Consider the following 21420-nt stretch of genomic DNA (forward strand, 5'->3'; position numbering starts at 1 on the left):
GTTATCAGCTTCTACATATTCTTCTCCTTCATCTTTGAGTCTCACAATGCCACTTTTGCTCACTTCCTCCTATCACTTTTCCTATCTAAAAATGTCTTGTCCTCCCATTTTCCATATTGGCTTTTTTTTTTTTCTTTCATTTGCATCTTTACTTTCCTGTCTACTTTACCAGCTTCGCTTAGCTTTTCCAGATATTGTCACCTATCTTCCTCTTTCTACAATTTCTTGCAGTTTTCATATACAATATGTTTTCATACACAGTATGTCTTATTTTTATAAGAACATAAGCACTGCAATATTGGGACAGACCGAAAGTCCATTAAGCCCAGTATCCTGTTTCCAACAGTGGCCAATCCAGATCACAAGCATCTGTCAAGATCCCAAGGTTTAAACAGATTTTATGCTACTTACCCCAAGAATTTTAATAACGTATGGACTTTTAGGAACTTGTATAAACCTTTTTTTTAAACTATGCTATGCTATCTTCTTTTACCACATTCTCTGGCAATGAATTCCAGAGTTTAATTATACATTGAATGAAAGAACAAAAGAGAACTACAGAAGAGGCTGATCACATTTCAGTTTCAGCCTGAAATTCAGATTGTTTTGGTTTTGACCCAAAAAATGCTGTTGCATTTACAACTGAAGCTGTACTGTGTAGCCCAAAGCCCCCACTCCCTCCCCCCACCACAAGAATGCCCCCTACCCACCGCTTCCCACCATGAACAGAAGGAACTCCCTTCCCCCCCCCTAACAAAAAGAGTCCTCCTCCTAGAACCCTGAACCACAGGTTGGACTACCCTCTGTGCCCCCTCCCAGGCCTACTGTATCATTGGTGGTCTAGAGGGAGAAGAAGAGGTCCCCAGTCACTCTTTTCCATGCTAATACCTCTGACAAAATGGCTGCTGGGGCGAGTGGGCCTACTTGTGGTTCTAGAAGGAGGGCTCCTGACTGGGGGGGGGGTGTCTTTTGTTCAGTGTGTAAGTTGGGGGTTGAGGGATGGGGGCTACCTGTGGTTCTGGATTATGAGAAGACTGTAGGGTCACCATATGGCTCCAGAAAAAGGAGGACGGATTGAGCCAGCCGGGTTTTACTTCCATTGCTTTGAAAGCAATGGAAGTAAAACCCGGCTGGCTCAATTACTTCCATTGAAAGCAATGGAAGTAAAACCCGGCTGGCTCAATCCGTCCTCCTTTTTCTGGAGCCATATGGTAACCCTGGGGAAGAGGCTCCTCATGTTAGGCACGGGAGGGATCTGTTCCTGTTCTGGGTCCAGGACTGTTTTGGTTTCAGCTTCGGTTTTGACCTAAACCGGGCAGCAAATTTCAGCCATAGATTCTGGTTTTGGTCACCCTCTACAATACAACACATAATAGGAATGCTCAGGAAATTCTCTGTAGGTGCAGGCCTTACCAAAGCAATTTAAAGTTATCCAGCAAACAGCTGTTCTCTGTGGTAGTCAATAAAAGGATTTAATGACTCATCTGAAAGCATTAAAGGATGGAGCAACATCTGCCAAAACCACCATGACCATCATTTCATGACTGTGAAACACTACTTACTCAGCATTATTCCCCGAGGAAGCAATGGTGGGTTTTTTTTTTACAACTGTGAAACAATTTTCCATGCTCCTGTGCTTAAATGTTTGTATAGGACTAAAGTCCTTAAACTCCTTTCACTGAAAGCTATTGCTTGTCTGAATGCTAAGAAGGGAAACCAAACAAGCAATGCAAAGGTAAACCACAGAGATGATTTTTTTTATTTGCAGTATGTCAAGTCTAAAACATCAAATATAAATGTTTAAAAAAGAAAGAAAAAATATCTAGAGGTTATAAAGCCATTTATACACCTGTATCAAAAATATGAAATGGAGGAGTGGAATATAACTATCAGACATTAACACAATCAAACTCCAGATGTTGAAAAAATGGAAGGCAAAACACCTTAGATTCTCTTTCACATTTAGGGACTCTTTTAGTATGCTTAGTGCATCCTTAGATGGGCCTTTTCCACTCATTTGGCCCTTTTCTAGTGCATCATCATAAAGAGATTATTCTATTTATTTCATTTATGGCTCTGACATGGGAACACTTACTGCCTCCTATATAATTTATTTAGGGGCCCTTTTACTAAGCCGCGTAGGCGCCTACATGTGCCCAATGCATGCCAAATTGGAGCTACTGCCCAGTTACCACATGGTCCTTGCGGTAATTTCAATTTTGGCGCACATCCGCTACGCGCATCTGAAAAATATTTTTTATTTTCTGACGCTTGTAGACCATTACCGCCCAGTTACCTTGTGAGACCTTACCACTAAGTCAATGGCTTGTGGTAAGGTCTCAGACCCAAAATGGACGTGTGGCAATTTTCATTTTGCTGCATGTCCAGTTTCAGCAAAAATATTTTTAAAAAGGCATTTTTTGTAGATGCGTTAAAAATAATTCTGCGCTCGCCCAAAACACATGTCTACACTACCATAGGCAATTTCTCAGCACACCTTAATAAAAGGACCCCTTATTTATTTATTCAAGGTGGGTAACAATATTCACATGCATAGTCATGAACATGTAACAATTGCTAAGCATGTTATGCTAAAACATGATCACCAGACTGGTCCTAACCAAGCAAAAAAAAAAATCACAGAGAAAGAAGGGTCAATCAGATAAGTCTTCTTGTAGCCAAAAAGGTTTCCATAAACAGATGAATTGTTAGCAGCCGCTTGAATGGTTGAATGTCTTCACATGATCTCAGGTACTCGGTAGAACATTCCACGTGGATGGGGCAGCAATACAGAAGGCTTGCAGTTTTGTCTCAGCGTAATTATATGATTTAGTGGAAGGTAAACAAAGCTGATGGGACGTCGCCGATCTTAGTGCTCGGTTTGGTTTATATGATTGCAGGGTATTTTGAAAATAGGCTAGAACTTTCCCAAGTATACATTGATGAGTCTTGAACTGAACTCTGCATGTTACCGGGAGCCAGTGCATTTTTTTTAAATGTTGAAGTAATGTGTTCAGATCTTGAGATTCCAGTGATCAGTCGTGTAGCTGCGTTTTGTATGACTTGCAGAGCCTGGATTTGGGATGATGATATTCCCAGAAATAGAGAGTTACAATAAAAAATCTTTAGGCAGTGTTAAGGGCTCCCTCATTATGGACATGCAAACCAACTGGGGCAAGGCAAAGAGATGGAAAGCTGTAGGTAGATACAGTAAAAAGAAAAAATTAAAGACTGGATAGGCAGAAAAATAAATTGAGGGAATCTGAAAGGAAAAGGAGAGAAAAAAATGACAAATGGGCAGGGAATCTCAACAAGAGGCTCAAGAGAAGACAAGGAAACCAGAAACCAGAGACTGGGGCCAATATAATTAGAAAAATTACATGGCCAGACAACAAAGGTAGAAAAAAGAATTCAATTTTAGTTTAAGATAAAGTACTGTGACCTGAGAAAGGAGGTTCTGACCTCTGAAAGCTCATTGAAAAATATTTAGTCCAATAACATTGTATTATCTTAGTTTCCATTTTTTTGTTTTATTTGTATTAATATGTAATGTAATGATTGGAATACGACAGTTTTTGAAATATATATCTGCTTTGGATGGACAGACAGAGGTCTGTATATTGACAGAGAAAAAGGGTGCCCAGCAAATAAGCAGTAAGCAAAACCGGAAGCGTGGACATATTTTCACATAGGGGCTCTTTTACAAAGTGGCGGTATGGCTACCGTGCATGTAGCATGTGCCAAATTGACACTACTGCACAGTTAGCATGCCTACCCAGCAGTAATGTTGAAGTTGGCACACACTGTTTCCCACAGTAGAAAATGTTTTTCTACCATAGGGGATGTTCCCAGCAGTAATCAGCAGTGTGGCCACATGGGCGCATGCTGCATGAGTACCGCATATGTAGCGCTTAAACCCTTACCGCTAGGTGAATGGGTGCCAGTAAGAGCTCAGACAGTAAATAGCCATGCACTACATTTAATTCTAGCATATTTCCATTTACTGTCCCCATTGAAAAAAGCCTTTTTTTTCTCAGCCGTAGTAAAAATAAAATGGACTAGCATGTACCAAAACCATGCGCCCACACTACCATAGCCACTTTTTACCATGGCTTAGTAAAAGGACCCCATAGAGAATAGGCAAGAAAAGAAGATGAGATTCCAGTGTGTGAGCTTACAGATGAAGGAGGAACCAGTGAAGGGCATAGAAAAGCTAGAGCAGCTGGAAGCTAAGGTCATTAGTAATGTTTACAGAAAGGCAGATACTTGACTGAAGTTCCAGTGACGTTCCTAGGGTGGCTGACACCCGGGGCGGATCACTGATGCACCCCCCCCCCGGGTGCAGCTCAACCCCCCCCCCCACCCAGGCGAAAGGACACCCCCTCTCCCCTGGCAAAAGGACACCCCCCCGGGTGCATTTTTACCTGCTGGGGGGGGGGGGGGTGGTGCCGCGCGCCTGTCGGCTTCACTCGTTCCATGCTCCCTCTGCCCCGAAACAGGAAGTAACCTATTCCGGGGCAGAGGGAGCACGGAACGAGCAGAGCTGACAGGCGCGCGGCACCCCCCACCAGCGGCACGCACCCGGGGCGGACCGCACCCACCGCCCCCCCTTGGTACGCCACTGTGAAGTTCCAAAATGTTTTTTTCCAGGAAGTGGACTACAGGAAGACAGAGAAGAGAGGTGCCACACTCCAAATATTTGAATGACATAATGGTGATAGAAGTGTCGGGTGAACATTTCAGCAGAACTGTATCTCTGTTTCTTTTGGGGTCCTTTTACTAAGGTGCACTGAAAAATGGCCTGCAGTAGTGTAGATGCGTGTTTGGGGCATGCATAGCATTATTTTTTAGCGCACCTACAAAAAATGCCTTTTTCTTTTTTTTCCCCGAAAACGGACATGCAGCAAAATGAAAATTGATGCGTGTCCATTTTGGGTCTGAGACCTAGCAATAAGGTCTCACATGGTAACTGGGCAGTAATGGTCTATGCATGTCAAATGCTACTTGACGCGCGTAGCTGCTGCATTCCAGAAAAAAATTATTTTTCAGACGTGCATAGCAGACGCAAACCAAAATTGAAATTACCATAAGGGCCACGCGGTAACTGGGCAGTAACTCCAGTTAGGCATGCATTGGGCACGCTTAGGCGCCAATCACGCTTATTTTTGAAAGAAAAGGGCTCCTATCTTTCGACACAAATCAGGAGATGGGCGGCCTTGCGAGAAAGGCATAATCAAAAGCCGATTTTTTGACACCCTCGACGGCTTTCAGTCGCGGGGACAACCAAAATTCACGGGGGCGTGTCGGCAGGGTAGCGAAGGCGGGACTGGGCCGTGATTAGGAGATGGGCGTCCTCGGCCGATAATGGAAAAAAGAAGGGCGTCCCTGACGAGCACTTGGCCGACTTTACTTGGTCCATTTTTTTCATGACCTAGCCGTGAAAAGATGCCCGAACTGAGCAGATGACCACTGGAGGGAATCGGGGATGACCTCCCCTTACTCCCCCAGTGGCCACTAACCCCCTCCCACCATAAAAAAAAACAGGTTAAAAATACTTTTTTGCCAGCCTCAAATGCCATACTCAGGTCCATCGCAGCAGTATACAGGTCCCTAGAGCAGTTGTAGTGGATGCAGTGTACTTCAGGCAGGCGAACCTGGGGGGGGGGGGGGGGGGGGGGGGGGTTGGGGGTTTCAGCACCCAAGGTAAGGGAGCTATGCAACTGGGAGCTATTTGTGAAGTCCACTGCAGTGCCCCCTAGGGTGCCCAGTTGGTGTCCTGGCATGTGAGAGGGGACCAGTGCACTACAAATGCTGGCTCCTCCCACGACCAAAGGGCTTGGATTTGGCCGTTTTGAGATGGACGTCTTTGGATTCCATTATCGGCGAAAACCAAAGTCGGCCATCTCTAAGGTTGACCCAAATGTTGAGATTTGGGCGTCCCCGACCGTATTATCGAAATGAAAGATGGACGCCCATCTTGTTTCGATAATAAGCCCCTTCGTGGCGCCGTCCTTAGAGATGTGCACCCCCGTTCGATTATGCCCCTCCAGGTGGCTTAGTAAAAGGGCCCCTTAGTTATTTCCAAAGAATGGTAACACTGTTTACCTGAAAAGGTGCAATAAGAATCATGTATATCACTACTGTTTGTCTAGGGCTACCAGATGTATGCTCCATTTAAAGATTTCTGTTTAGAACCATACAGGTATATGCACTAATGATTTATTCATCATGCAAAGTATTAATTATAATAGTTTTATCTTTTAATTTTTTAGTACAATTGGTATGGGTATATGTTTTTTGTATACACTAATATAAACAATGGATATATAAATATAATTTACATTTCTATTGATAGCTACTGCTAAGTAGAAATATAGTTTAACGTGGGTTTAAAAATCAACTTGTTTGTGTAATAAGTCATTCAGTATGTTTAGGCTTTTTAGTTTTAGATATGATGTCTATATCCACTTAAAATTGTACAGTTTATCATATTTCATGTATTTACAGATTTGTAAGTGTTTTTTTTTTAATCTGTGGTTCTAGATTGCTGTGGCTCCTGATGCAGGCACTGTGTTGAGTCCTTCTTCTGAACTCCTACAGTCTCTGGGGATTTGCTTTATATAGATCTGTTGTTGTTTTTATTGTTGATTGTTTGGTGGAGTGGAGTGGCGGAGTAGCCTAATGGTTAATGCAGCAGGCTTTGGTCCTGGCAACCTGGGTTCAATTCCCCCTGCAGCTCCTTGTGACGTTGGGCAAGTCCCTTAGGAATCCTTTTACTAAGCAGCAGTAAGCCCAATGCAAGCTTACCGCTCGCTATAACAGAAGTACCGCCAGGCTACTGCAGCAGACTGACAGTACCCCTAGTGTGCCATCATTTCTAATACCACTGGATTATTGCTGGAGCCCTTACCGCCACCTTAATGGGTGGCAGTAAGGGCTCCCCCCGAAATGGCCGCACAGCAAGTGCTTTACTTGCCTCCTGGCCATTTCTTGCAGGAGAGCAAGACCTTCCCCTTTTACCAGCTGCGGTAAAAGGGGGCCTCGGTGCACGTGTAAAACACACGCCAATGCCAGCACTGATCCCCTTTTGTCACAGCTCTGTAAAAGGGGTCCTTAACCCTCCATTGGAGTGGAGGAGTAGCCTAGTGGTTAGTGCAGTGGACTTTGATCCTGGGGAACTGAGTTTGATTCCTACAGCAGCTCCTTGTGACTCTGGGCAAGTCACAACCCTCCATTGCCCCTGGTACAAAATACATACCTGAATATATGTAAACTACTTTGAATATAGTTGCAAAAACCTCAGAAAGGTGGTATATCAAGTCCAATTTCCCTTTCCCTTGCCCCAGGTACAAAAATTTAGATTGTGAGCCCTCTAGGGACAGAAAAAGTACCTGCATATAATGTGTGCAGTGCTGCATACACGTGGTAGCACTATAGAAATGATTAGTAGTAATTATAATAAACTTTTTGTTTTCAGCTATTTGACTCCAAGGTTTCCTTTTCCTACTTTTTATTGGTGCTCTACTTCCTTTTCTTCTTTCTTGCCAATAGTTGCACGTAACACTATTCAATAACATAGCGAATACAAAGACATTGTAATTTTAGCATAACCTCAGCACCTCCTTCTAATAGGAAAAATGTTTGGCGTATGGTTTTACTTGAAATGCCTAAATGTCATTTGGGTGAAGCTGCTTTATGGCTTCTATTGTTTTTATATTATCATACTGTTTTTATTATGTATTTTGTTTATGTAAATGTGATGGATGTGTGATTTTTGTTGAGGTTGTAAAGTTTTGAATTGCTATGATGCAACTTTTATACTGTATATTAATATTTATGACCTGTTTGACATTTAGTAAACATGTGGTAATAAGACAAATATTTAAAACAGTAATATTGGAGGTTTTCAGATTTATTTGATTTTATGGTTTCAAAGTTGATGGATATGGGAGTTTTTAATGACTACTTGGCCATGTAGCATTCCCAAGGACACCAGCAGAAATAATTTTATTTAGATTTTGCTCACACCTTTTTCAGGAGTAGATCAAGGTGGGTTACATTCAGGTACACTGGGTATTTCTCTGTCCCTGAGGGGTTCACAATCTAATTTTGTAGCTGAGAGTTGGGTGACTTGCCCAAGATCACAAGGAACAGTGGGGGGATTTGAACTGGCCACCACTGGATGTCAAGACTGGTGCTCTAACCCCTAGGCCACTCCTGTGAACTAAAGCACACACATCTATTTACTCAGCCATTAAAAAAAAGTTTGACTCTCAGATTAGGACTGCTACCCCTCTATCTTGCTTCCCTGGTCTTGGTTGATGCTGGATGGTGAATCCTGTTGGGCATAGTTCAGTCAATGAGAATTATGCCCAACAGTTTTCAGCCAGGTCTCTGTTATTCCCAGGATATCTAGGAGGCATTCAGTGAATAACATTATTATGCATAGGAAACAAAATAGCAGTCACACTGTAGCTGACACTTATCTGGATTTTGGTCCTAATCCAGATTGCCTCCAACTGGAGTCAGAGAAACTGCAGTTGGTGGCAGTTTCAGTGCAATTGACTGGGGTGTATTTCAGTGGTGTGCTGGAGCAGGCTCTCACAGGCTCTCAAGAGCCATTTGTTAAGTTTTTAAGAATTTTGGGAGCCGGTTCTCCATGGCTACTTTAACAAATGGATCCCAAAATGTGGGCTTGGGCCCCTCCTGAATTCTCTTTTACTTTGCTGGCGAGAGAGAGAGCCCCCTGTTAACAATTTACCAGCACACCCCTGGGTGTATTGCTCCTGTAAGTGCATCAATGCATTAAGCCCCTCCTAAAATATGGAAATCCATGTATATTGATCTTCTTTCTTAGAATAATGCTGGTTCCTCTCCTTTCCAATCAACTGTTTCATGAATTGCTTGTTTACTGTTTCCAAACGTAGGAGGACTTGGGGCACACAAAGTCATCAAGTAGTACATTCAGAACAAACTGCAGAAAATATTTCTTCACTCAACATGTAATTAAGTTCTGAAATTAGTTGCCAGCGAATTTGGTAAAAGCTGTTAGAGTAGCAGGGTTTAAAAAAGGTTTGAACACATTCCTGGAAAGTTCATAAAACATTAAGGTGGACTTGGGGAAAATCCACTGCTTATTCCTGGGATAAGCAGCATGAAATCTATTTTATTATTTTGGGATCCTGTCAGGTACTTGTGACTTGGATTGGCTGCTGTTGGAAATGGGATACTGGGCTTGATGGACCTTTGGTCTGTCCTAGTACAGGAAAGCTTATGTACTTTTGATTGATTGGTAATTGTAAGCTGATCTCTTTTCTTGTAAATATATGCACTTCTTAAAAATAATAGTTTCTGCTGGCAATTATTCGTTAATTTTAAATGTTTACCTTTCTAAGAGGGATGTCTACTAGTGCAAAAACTGTCTCCCCTGAAAAATATAGTAACATGATAGATGAAAGCAGATAAAGACCAGGGGCCTGATATTCTGCCACTGGTGATCAAGATTTTGCTGACCGCCACTGGTGTTATCCTCAAATTCAAGTCGAGATAAGCCTGGACACCAGCATTGAATTTCCGGGTTTATGGAGCTGGTGAAAACATATCCAGTTAATTGAAGTATTACATAGTAACATAGTAAATGATGGCAGATAAAGAGCTGTACGGTCCATCCAGTCTGCCCGTCAAGGTTAAACTCACAGCATAAGGTATGATGTGATACTACTTATGTATACTTGATTTGTCCTTGCCAATTTCAGGGCATAGACAGTAGAAGTCTGTCCAGCACTGGCTTTGCTTCCCAATTACCAGTGACGCCATCTAATCACCGCTAAACTTGTTTGGTTCCACACCTTCTATATAGGCAGTACTTTATTTGTAGGAAAAAACGTACTGGTACTCATTATGGGTGGGGTCACATCTATGGCTCTGCCCCTATGGTAGCCACACCCACAGTAGCCCCACCCCTTATGCCAGCCATGGTGCATATAAACAGGTATCATTCAAAATACTAGAACAGTATAGGAGAAAAAAAACTTGTGATTTTTTTTCAATATAAATAATTTCTGTAAGCTGTTACAGCTCCAGTATACCCAGTGCAAAATAAGACAGCAGATGTAAATTCTCAAATTGGATATATTCCAAACACTAAAAGGAAAATACAATGATTTTTTTCTACCTTTGGTGATTTTGTTTTTCTGATCATGTTGGTCCCAGTCTCTGATTCTGCTGCTCGCTATCTGTTCCCTTAACTCTGTTTCCAGGGCTTCCTTTCCATTTATTTCTTTACTTTCCTCCTTTCTTCTTCATTTCTTGCCCTACCATCCATAGGTAAAAAAGCTGGGTCCTCCGTGGACTTGACTGGAGGAGGTATAGAGTGGATCCAGCTTTTGCCTATTTTCTCCATCCATGTGCAGTTTTCTCCTCTTTTCCCTTTCCCTCATCTCCGTCAGTATGCATCTCCTTCCTCTTTCTTCCCTCCCCTCCATCCATATGCATCTACTCATCTATCCATGTCCTGGAGGCGAACCTGCTGCTTTCACTGCCGCTGCTGCCACTACGACTTGAGAGAAAACATTTAGACACAGGGTGGCAGGAATGGAAAGGAGGAGGGCTGTCGGGGAGCTTAGGGAGGACAGGTGAGCCGGCCCTGGGAAAAAAGGTGCCGGTACGCCATACCGCCACATAGCGGCACAAAAATAAAAACTCTGTATATAGGATTCCTTTGTGTTTATCCCACACATTTTTGAATTCCATTACCATTTTCATCACCACCACCTCCAGCAGGAGAGCATTCGATGTATCTATCACCCTGTTTGTGAAAAAGTACTTCCTGACATTATTCCTGAGTCTGTGGCCCCCCTGCAATGTCAGTTCATGTCCTCTAGTTCTACCACCTTCCTGTCTTTGGTAGCTGAACTATATCTTAACAATGTGAACTTATAACTGGGCAGCCTAAATTGGTCAGCTTGGAGTCAGTATTCAAAGCATTTTTGAGAGCCAGAAGTGGCTCCTAGCTGGTTAAATCACTTATTTGGGTCTAACCGGTCCTATCCAGCATAACAATAGTAAAATGATGAAATGTAAGCATAAATTACAATAAAGTGAACTTGGAAACAGGCAAATTAAATCCTAGTAGTAGCAATGATGATATAGTATCAGAAGTATGCATATTAAAAGAGCACAGTAGAGCATTCTCATAATAGATATATCATACCTGTCAGCAGATTTCAAATGACAACCATATTAGGAAACAAGAAGAATATTCATTTAACATAGATATAATGCACATATCAGAACAATAAAAGGAAACACAATAGAACATTCACATAACAGGGGTTGGGATTGGCAAGGAGGAAGTTGGTAGCACAAGTGTGCATGTGTGAGTCAATTTTCCTTCAATTTTGTGAGGACGTTTTCATGTTAGGTGTGTAGTGCTCCGCCCAAGTAAATGCCAAAACCAAGAACCCCCCCCCCCCCCCCCCCCCACTAGATGAATAGCTGTAAGTCAAAATTTGATACTGCAGGTTGCTATCACACCCACACCTCGGTGAATTCATCCAAAGACCTGAGGTGCAAATCCTCCCTAACTGCACAGGTGAGATGCACCACAAACTGTTTTTATTTTCTTCAGATCCCTCAAAAGCAGCACTAAATATCTGGAAAACACGCAACCCATAGGAAGAACTTGATCTGTGTCTGCACATCTCATTCAATTAGTGCAACTGCCCATTTTATATGATAAGGTGGCTGCACTCTCTAGGGTCCTTACAGATATTTGTTCGTCTAGTTTTGAGACCTTAAGGTTTCAGTTAGCATTTTCAGTGGCATTCTTTGCACCTTTGAGGGTGGGAGAGTTGTATGCACGAGCAAAGGCTCCTGAATTTTGCAGACCTGTGTGATTTTTATTTTTTTTTGCTATCCTCCTTACAATTTGTAGCCATAATGATCTCTATTAAAAAAATGAGAAAAAAATAGAATCCTGCCTTCCTGGCTCAGAATTCTCTGTTTCTTGGCATCACAAGTCCCTTTGGCTCATGCCAGACCACAGATTACCAGTTCTAGATTTATAGCATGTGTTTCTTATTGAAGAGCAGTACAAACTCTGCAAAAGGAACACGCTGTTTTTACTTTCCATGAATGAAAGACTAAAGAAAATACACCTTCATTCATAATTGCGTTAGGATTTTACATCTGCATAGTAAAATTCAGCCAGACTAATACCTGTGCATCCAATTAAACCATCAGCCTCAAAACAAATGTTATGCCAAAGCTTTAAGAAACATAAGACAAAGAATTTAAGACACGCACAATGATGGTTTCCTCTTAGCAACAAACCATGATGACTAGGGTTTACTCACATAGAAGGTTGTGATTCCTTTCAATGGATATTATTAAACAAAATTTTTAACCTTCTTGTTGGATAGCAGCTCCATTTCATCGTGGAAGGGTAGCCTAATGGTTAGTGTAGGGACCTACGAAACAGGGGAACTGGGTTCAATTCCCACTGCAGCTTCCTGTGACTCTGGGCAAGTCACTTAACACACCATTACCCCAGATACAAATAAGTGCATGTATATAATATGTAAACTGCTTTGATTATAACCACAGAAAGGTGGTATATCAAGTCCCATTCTGTTTCCCTTTCTTCATAAAATGAGCTTTTAGTTACTTCTAATTATCTGCTTTAAAGAACTATAAATCATATCAAAAGCAGACAATCTTAATTTGCTCTGAGTAAATGAAAATGGACACTGTTGTTTTATAACGCTGTTACTTTAATAGTTGTGTCTTCTAATTCGTGTGTCACTGGCGGGTTTATCATAAAAGGGATTCTTTGCTGTCTTAAAAAAATTTCAAATAAAATGCTGACTGCCTGATATGGATTAACCAGACTTTCCTTATCTGCAGTTTTTATACACAAGATGTGTTCAAAAGTCATGGTGGTCATAATTCGTCTCTGTGCCAGACTTTCTGGCTTCATGATTTTGTTGGAACACAGATATCCCCAGAGTAATGGAAGGAGGCATTTTCGTGGAATGAACAGCATGCTTTATTTCTGAAGTTGCTCAGTGGTTTTAAGATAAAACCAAACAGCCAGTTTTAATATAATAACTAATCAGTTTAGTGCCAATAAAGGAGCAGATTGGATGTAATAACTGCATAGTATAGGAACTTACTTTGTGAAAACTGTCATGTACTTAAATGTTTAATATGGAAAAGATAATTTTGTGAAATGTGTCACATTCCTATCTTTCAATACAAAAGATATGGACATCTAAATGCTTTAAGAAGATTGCTTTGCTTAAAGCTGCCATTCATTGAACCTCCAGAGTGCTTCTTGTTTAAAATGAATTTGTAGAAACCAGAAAAGTAACTGTACTGTTTTAAAGAAAAAGTTATAGAAAATTATAATCAGCTCTTTAGAGAAATATGTATTTAATTAAAGAGTCAGGATGATGTTTTATATGAAGATTAGTCATCATTTCTTAGATGTACTATGATGTGCGCTTTATGTGCGATAGCCATGTACGATTTGAATTGTGGGAGTGATTGTATGTATGAATGAGGCTAGGATTGAGGAGGTTTTAATTAATTGCATGTGTAATCTAAATATAAGGGTTTAATAAAGTAGATTGACACGCTAAAACTTTAAGAGTGATTACATTGGTAAGTTAATATATATTTGTAATCAGATTGGAATTAAATAACTCAATAGGGATATAAAATAAATATGCATGTGAGTGATTTGCACACCTGCTAACTCCATTGTATGCAAATGTCTCTCATACATATTCATTAGGTATATCCTGAAATCCTGACTTGTTTGTGACTCTCAAGGACTGCACATGGATAAGCCTGTTTTATGCCTTTGTTCCTGTGTTATTATAATTCCCAATATATGTGCACATAAAAAGATGTATGTATTTGCAGTTAGGGAACATTACCATTTAGAAATTTACAATGTGACCATTTACAGATTTCTCCCCAGATTCTATATATGATGTCCAAAATCGGGGCACCAATATAAGATATTCGCCCAACTAAATTGGCTAATGAGCCAATCAGTGTAAACAATTGAGTACTAATTGGCATCAGTCTGAATTTGCATGCACAACTTGTTATGCACTATTCTATAACAATATGCACCCAAATCACATAGCATGCAACCCAAAAAGGGGCATAGCCATGGGAGGTGCATGGGCAGGTCAGGGGTGTTCCTAAAATTTGCACACAGTATTATTGAAAACTGGAGAAGTGCACACAAATTGGAACCTGAGAATTACTCCTGGGGCCCTATTTACTAAGCTAAGGGTGTCTCTAGCATTAGCACGTGCTAAAAATGTTAGCACACCTTAGTAAACAGGGTCCTTAGTTTCAGCAGGCACAAGTCCTGGCTCTCAAATTTGGGCACCAAAATCAGCTCTCAAATCTATTTTATAATGGGCGCTCACCATTGAGCACCGCTTTTTGGGAAAGTGATGATTGAACCTTCATGTTTACCTGATACTTATAGTACTCAATTGTTACCAAATTATACATATGTTTGCTACATTTCATTTATATCCAATTTTAGGGGCCCTTTTACAATGGCGTGGGAGGCTTTATGTGCATGCAGCGAGCACCAAAACGAGACTACTGCCAGGCTAGCATGTCCCCCTGGTGGTAAATTCAGATTTGGCGCATGCCCATAATGTCTGGACAAATAATTTTTTTAATCTCCTACCGTGTGCGGCATTTCCAGCATTAATCGGCAGTTGGCGCACGCCAACCGGTCACCGCTTGTGTAGAACATGAGCCCTTACCGCTAGATCAATGGTTGATGCTAAGGTCTCAGGCTGAAAATGGACACGCGCTGGTTTTAATTTTAGCGCACATATATTTTCCGGCCCCTTAAAAAAAGCCTTTTTTCCTAGATGTGTTAAAAATGGCCCAGCGTGCGCACAAAAGATGCACTTGCACTACCGCAGGCCACTTTTTACTGCAGCTTAGTAAAAGGACCCCTTAGTGAGCAAAGCTCTTCTGTTCATGGCAAAACCCTACATATTACCAATTTTCCAATGGTTGAGTACAGAGTATGCTCTAGTACTCCCAAATACCTCATGTTTCCTTTACAGCACTAGCATTTATTCTGAACTGCAGAGTCGTAATTAAAAGAAGGCTGCCACAGAAAAGCAACACATCCTGACAGTGCTCTATGGGATATTCTGTTCTTGAAAGGTCAAATTCATAAGCCCAGCTCAGTTTTCAAAACAGAAAAACAAAACTTTTACACCACTGGTTATAATTTATTTTTAATCTGACAGGCATCTTGAAGCCATCACAAAGCTATTTTTGCATAGCAAATAATACTAGCTTGTTGTATAAGACTGCTCGAATGTTGAATTAGCCTATTTATTCAGAATCAAGGTAGAAATCATATCTGATAATCTGTCACTGAGTTTATCTGTAATTATTAGGACACAGGTTGAAAAATGACATAAAAAAATACCCATTAGTATATATTCTCTAGATACAGATTTCTTTGGGTTGAAGACATTTGATGTGGCAATTGTTCATGATGGCTTTTGTTCCTCTTTTGATCAATTGATTATGGTAAAGATTCTTAAAATGTAGGCCCTGTTTTAGATTTATTGATTACATACACTGCTCTTACGCCTCCTTTATCTGATCTTCTACTCTGTAAAGAAAGAACCCAGCCACCTCCTAAAGGGAGGCTGGGCACAACCGGGCCGATGGCCTGCGACATTAGGGAGGGTGGGGGGGAGGGGAGAGGAGATGAGGGCACAGGGAAGAGGGAGGGGAACCAGGCAGACAAAGGGTTAAGGCAGGGAAAGGGGGGGAGGGGCGGGGAGGAAAGAGAATAAAAGGAGAGGAAGAAAGGGGAATCGCTCTTGAAAATCCAGACGGCCAGGTGAAAGCAGCGCTGACCCACCCGCCCACCCAGTCATAGGGCGCTAATTTGTCGCAGCAGGCGTTAAGAGGGGAGGTTTACGCAATAACGACGGGGGGTACACAGCAACATAGCAGTAACAGTACTAAATGAGATGCTGAGAACGGGGGCAGAAAGACCTCCTCCAAAGTGATAAGCATAAGCAACAGTAAGGCTGCAGAGTGGCAGCAGAAAAATGTGAACAGCGTGTCTCCTGGCTTAGGCAGCCAGGGGGCCAGAATGCCGTTTTTTGATATTAGGGCGGGGCATCCTTAAGCGGGATGCACCAGGATTCTACGGGTTCTGGTAATTGGCACAGGGAACCCACAGGCTGCTTGGGCGGCACCCTGGGGGGCATACTAAGCATTTGTGAGGTCCAAAACTGTGTACCCCAAGTTATTAATAGATGATAATGTGTAGTTATGTGTGTGTGACGATAATTATGTTATGACGTATGATGTTGTTTTGAATTGTAATCTAAACGTTCCTGGCTGCGGCCAAAATAAATCCAACTTTCTTTAAGATACTTTCAGTGTGGTGTTTCTGGGAAGGGGAGCAAGTGCCAAGTGCACGAGTTGTATAAGCAAACATGAATTGTTTGTCAGTCATTGTTTTAACGTCACAGGTAAATTTTCCTTAAATACTCGTATTAAGTTAATGAGTGCCCTTTGAGTGGAAGACTGTCAATTGCGCTCGCTGTGCGGAAGAAAAATGAATTGGAATGTTGTATGTGGTAATTGGATTCATTATACTGCCTGAAGCTTTAAAAAACAAGGATTCTGGTCAATTTCAGGATTTCTGACATTTGGAAAATGAATTCAGTTTGATCATGTGTTTTATGTTATCAACAGAACTCCAGAATAAAATGTCAGCCTTATTTACTCACAGCTACCCATTGTATAACAGAATAGAATGAATTCAATTAAAAACATTGTCATAGAAGAAAGTACAGAAATAGACAACTTCAGGAATGCCTACTAATTATGTTTAGCCTTTACTAAGTAGTCCCTCTTTTGCTTTGTTTTATTAGGATGTATTGGAAGCTTGCGTTGCTCCCACTTCTGGTAGCAATACTACTAAAGATAACAGAAGGGAGAAAAAATCGGCCTCCAGGAGCCATCCCCTCTCCTTATAAAGATGTCTCCAACAACTCGGAAAGGAGACCACACCAGCACCAGCCACACCAGATGAAAGAGGTTTTGGCTTCCAGTCACGAGGCCTTAGTGGTCACCGAGAGAAAGTATTTAAAGAGTGACTGGTGCAAAACTCAGCCCCTGAGGCAGACTGTGAGTGAAGAGGGCTGCTTGAGCCGCACCATCATCAACCGCTTCTGCTACGGCCAGTGCAACTCTTTTTACATTCCTCGGCATGTGAAAAGAGAGGAAGAGTCCTTTCAATCCTGTGCCTTTTGCAAGCCACAGAAGTTCACTTCCTTGAATGTAGAACTGGAATGTCCGGAGCTGGATCCACCTTTCCGACTCAAGAAAATTCAGAAAGTCAAGCAATGCAGGTGTATGTCAGTGAACCTTAGTCACTCTGATAAGCTGTAACTAGAGAGACTCCAAAACCAATACAACACGGCACTGAGACTGAAGCGGAATGTAGGGATTATTTGTTCCCTTTTTTTCACAGTTAATATTTCAAGGAAAACCACTTAGCAGTAGGCATCCTGTATTATATCAATGGACTTAGAGTATTTTTTTTGGATCATTTTAAATGTTACATTGAAATACAAGGGCAGGTTAAATATATTAGAGTATTGTTTGTCTCCAGTGTTCCTTCACAGTATCATCCCCGTGATGGATTGTATCCTTTTCACTGGTCACTGGAAATGAAGCTTGGCTTGGATCACATATGTTTCATAGTAACAAAAATCTCCTAGAAGGTTGCCTTTCTTTAAATACTATCACATGCATAATATTTGTTACAGCATTTCACCTACTCGGTTTTATTTTTGTTCTTGTTCCTTGGGATAAGGAAAAGGGGACACCTGACGAAACCAGCGAGTACATCTTGGAAGAATGCTCCCCAATCTAAGCCAGCATTAATGTTTCCACTATGTGGAACTACCTATCCTGGTCTCCCTTCCCCCTCCCAAAAGAGATGCATTCACAACCTTGACACTCCAGTGCTTTCCGCTCTAAGATGTTAGGCATATTAATTTGCCAAGCCTTTTTGTTCTCGCTATCCCCACAGAATATCTTCCACTGTTTTGCTAGAACTGTTTTCATTCTCATTTTGATTCACCATAATACTGCTAAATACAGTAATACTGCATTATCATCAGAATTTTAAGAGGCAGACACTGTAGAAGAGTCTCTTGTGTGCTTGAACATCACGAGAGCATCTTAAGATGATTGAACGGGACTTACTTTGCTTAATTGGAAATATTAAATACAATAAAATAATGGAAATGTGCCACCACTTTTCCATCTGGACCATCTGATTTTTCCCAGCCTGTGGCCATGCTTTGCTCAAGATACAAGAAAATAGTTAAACACAATGTGCAATCAATGATAACTCCTAAGCGAATGAAAATGCTTCATTGTGTTCTGAGAGCTCTTTACATCAATGATGTAAAGAGCTCTCAGAACACAATGAAGCATTTTCATTCGCTTAGGAGTTATCAAGCACAGACTTCATTCATAGGTAAATCTAAAAATGGAGCTAACATATCTCTCACATGCCACTTGAAATGGGTTATTTAATCATTGCTATAAATCTGAGCTTGCAGTTTGTTCTTTGGAAAGAGCATTTCTTCCAGGATGTTAAAGGCATTACAACATCAGGACACCATTTGCCAAGGGAAAAATAATGTTTTTGTGACAGTAAAGTCAAGCCAAAAACTTTGCTTGGAAAAACGGTGAACAGTCTTGGAGCTATCAGATCACAGACTGTGGTTAAATTGCAGTCATATCTATTTGTGATCATAGATTATCTGTATTTACAGTACATAAGAAATATTACCTTCTAAACTATTCATATGCAAATACTGTTTTTAACACGCAATCACACAATCCTTTAATACCTGCCTTTGATCAGTCTGGGTTGGACTCTGCACTAGTTAAGCTATTTTCGACCCAGCAGCTATTCTCATCAGGAAACTCCCTGATTAGCGCATGTACGTTTAGGTCTCTCTTCACCCATAATACTTCCAAAATCTGTTCAGTTATGTTTTAACCAGGACCCATGAAATAACTAATCCTGGAGCAAAACTGCCCTAAGCATGAGATAAATTACTCCAGCAATTACATACTCTTATGGTCCACTTGTTTCATGACATTAAGCAGTAGAGATGTGCATGACTGTATATACAGTATCAAACTGAAGGCTAGAATAACAGAAGGTATTCTATAGACTAAGTTGAAATTATTTTGTTTGTGTCTGTTTTGTGTGTCTGTGAAAACTGTTTTTTAACCATACCAGCTTTGTTTTCATATTAAACCCAAGGGTAGACAGCATGGTCGAAGGCTCTGAATTTTGTAACTTAGCCTCTCTAGTAATCCCAGTTATAAATAGTTTACTGTGAAACACAAGGCTTGCCAAATACTGTTACACACTTCCAGAGGCAATACAGTTTTGCCCAAACCTCCATTTTAAATAGAATCTCTTCCACTGATTTAGAAAAACATATGTCCCTGTTCCTCTCCCCTGCTGTGAGCAAACATTTATAAAAGCCTGGCTACACCACACTATGAAACATTTTATTGACTTCTGCAGACCAAAGTCTCTCAAAGCATTGCATTCTTTCCAACTGTTTGCAGACTGGTTCAGAAACATAGGTCAGTATTATAGTAAACTACCGGCACAGAATCATCCAGAAGGGGGTGCTTTTGGATATTGTAATGCAGACTAACTGTTTTCTTTAACACCCCCTTCTTATATTGCCTTAAGTTTCCACTGCACAGCCAGAGAAAAAGTAAGAATCTAGAAAACTATGACCATGAGAATGCCGTAGAGAAATAGTCTGTAGGCACCTATAGAAACAGCAGCTAGGTGGATCCTGTAATACCAATCACATAGTTTTCTTTCTGTAACACATGCATTCTTTCTCATTTTGAATTTGACCAAATCAGGAAATCTTTTCCACAAGTTTACAACTTTAATGGACAATGTCCCCAACATAAAAGGCTAATAATTTGGTTTATTGATACTATAGCATAAATAATGTAGCAGCTTTCCACCATGTATTTGTTTTTAATGCTTAAATTATTAATGCTATAAATTAACCCAAGATTTATAAAACAGTACACTATCTTATTGTAATAGTACAAACTTCTCAAACTATCTTATATTAATTTCATAGACATCAGGTGCCTTTTTTAATGGCAGCCAGTGAACATATAACTTGACTATCCATGTGTTTTGCAAAAATATACGGACAGTATTGGGACAAATATCTGACCAAATGGACAGATACCCCCTAATTCTACTAAAGTTGCCAAAATTGTGTGCACAATTTTGGGCATGTGCCCAATTTCCAGATACAATTTAATGAGCTAATTAGCACCCATAATTTGGGTGCACGCAGGTCCATTTTTCAGTGCACCTGTAAAAAAGACCTTTTTAAAATTTTTGCCGAAAATGGATGTGCGGCAAAATCAAAATTGGTGCGCATCCATTTTGGGTCTGAGACCTTACCGCCAGCCATTGACCTAGCAGTAAAGTCTTGCACGGTAACCATGCAGTAATGACCTGCGCACATCCAAAAATAAAACTTTTTTATCGGACACGCCCCAAAATTGAAATTACCACAAGAGCCATGTGGTAGCTAGGCGGTAACTCCATTTTGGCACCCAAAACCCATGCCTACACTACCGCAGGCCATTTTTCAGCACACCTTAGTAAAAGGACCCCTTAATTATTCTGGTCACTGCGCTATCTGAAAATTTGTTTAGATTTAATTGATTGTGTTTTAGGGGATGTCTACAGTTTTTTTATCAACAAAACAGACTTTTTAATATTGACGTATCAAATCTACTGTTGTGCTATAAAAAGCACTGGAATAATAAGTGACCATGGTTACTTGGGGACAGACCTGAACCCATTATAAGGACAGCATATTGCAGCATTTCTGCTACTTTCTCACTATATAAAAAAACATGACTATGACCAATTTAGCAGTTTCTGCTTAACAGACAACCAATATTAGTGGCTACTTGGAAGGTCTGATTGGCTAAAAGGGCTGCATGTTTCTAAAGATTCTGTGCTCTAGGACAGGGGTGGGCAACCTCAGTCCTTGAGGGCTGCAACCCAGTTGGGTTTTCAAGATTTCCTCAATAAATATGCATGAGATCTATTTGCATCCAACAGAGACAGTGCATGCAAATATACCTCATCCAAATATGGATAATGTGATTAGAATTTGAATTAAACATTTAATAAAGATTGATAATTAAATACAACGGTTGTTGAAGACAATGTATGATATACAAATTGCAACCAATTATTGAGTATATACCTAGAATATAACTTTGTTTGATCCATATACA

At 40.8% G+C, this 21420-nt stretch overlaps 1 protein-coding gene across 1 annotated transcript in view; it reads left to right on the forward strand.

The window, feature by feature from the left end:
- The window catches only part of GREM2 (gremlin 2, DAN family BMP antagonist), a 97516-nt gene extending 77118 nt beyond the window's left edge, over positions 1 to 20398 (forward strand). The window contains exon 2 of the mRNA XM_030196385.1: positions 16959 to 20398. Coding sequence (XP_030052245.1) covers positions 16960 to 17478 — 519 coding nt within the window. The 5' untranslated portion in view covers position 16959 and the 3' untranslated portion in view covers positions 17479 to 20398. The remainder of the gene's footprint in view (positions 1 to 16958) is intronic.
- Positions 20399 to 21420: the final 1022 nt, after the last annotated feature.

The sequence above is a fragment of the Microcaecilia unicolor genome, chromosome 3 (genome assembly GCF_901765095.1).
Source record: "Microcaecilia unicolor chromosome 3, aMicUni1.1, whole genome shotgun sequence".
NCBI lineage: Eukaryota > Metazoa > Chordata > Amphibia > Gymnophiona > Siphonopidae > Microcaecilia > Microcaecilia unicolor.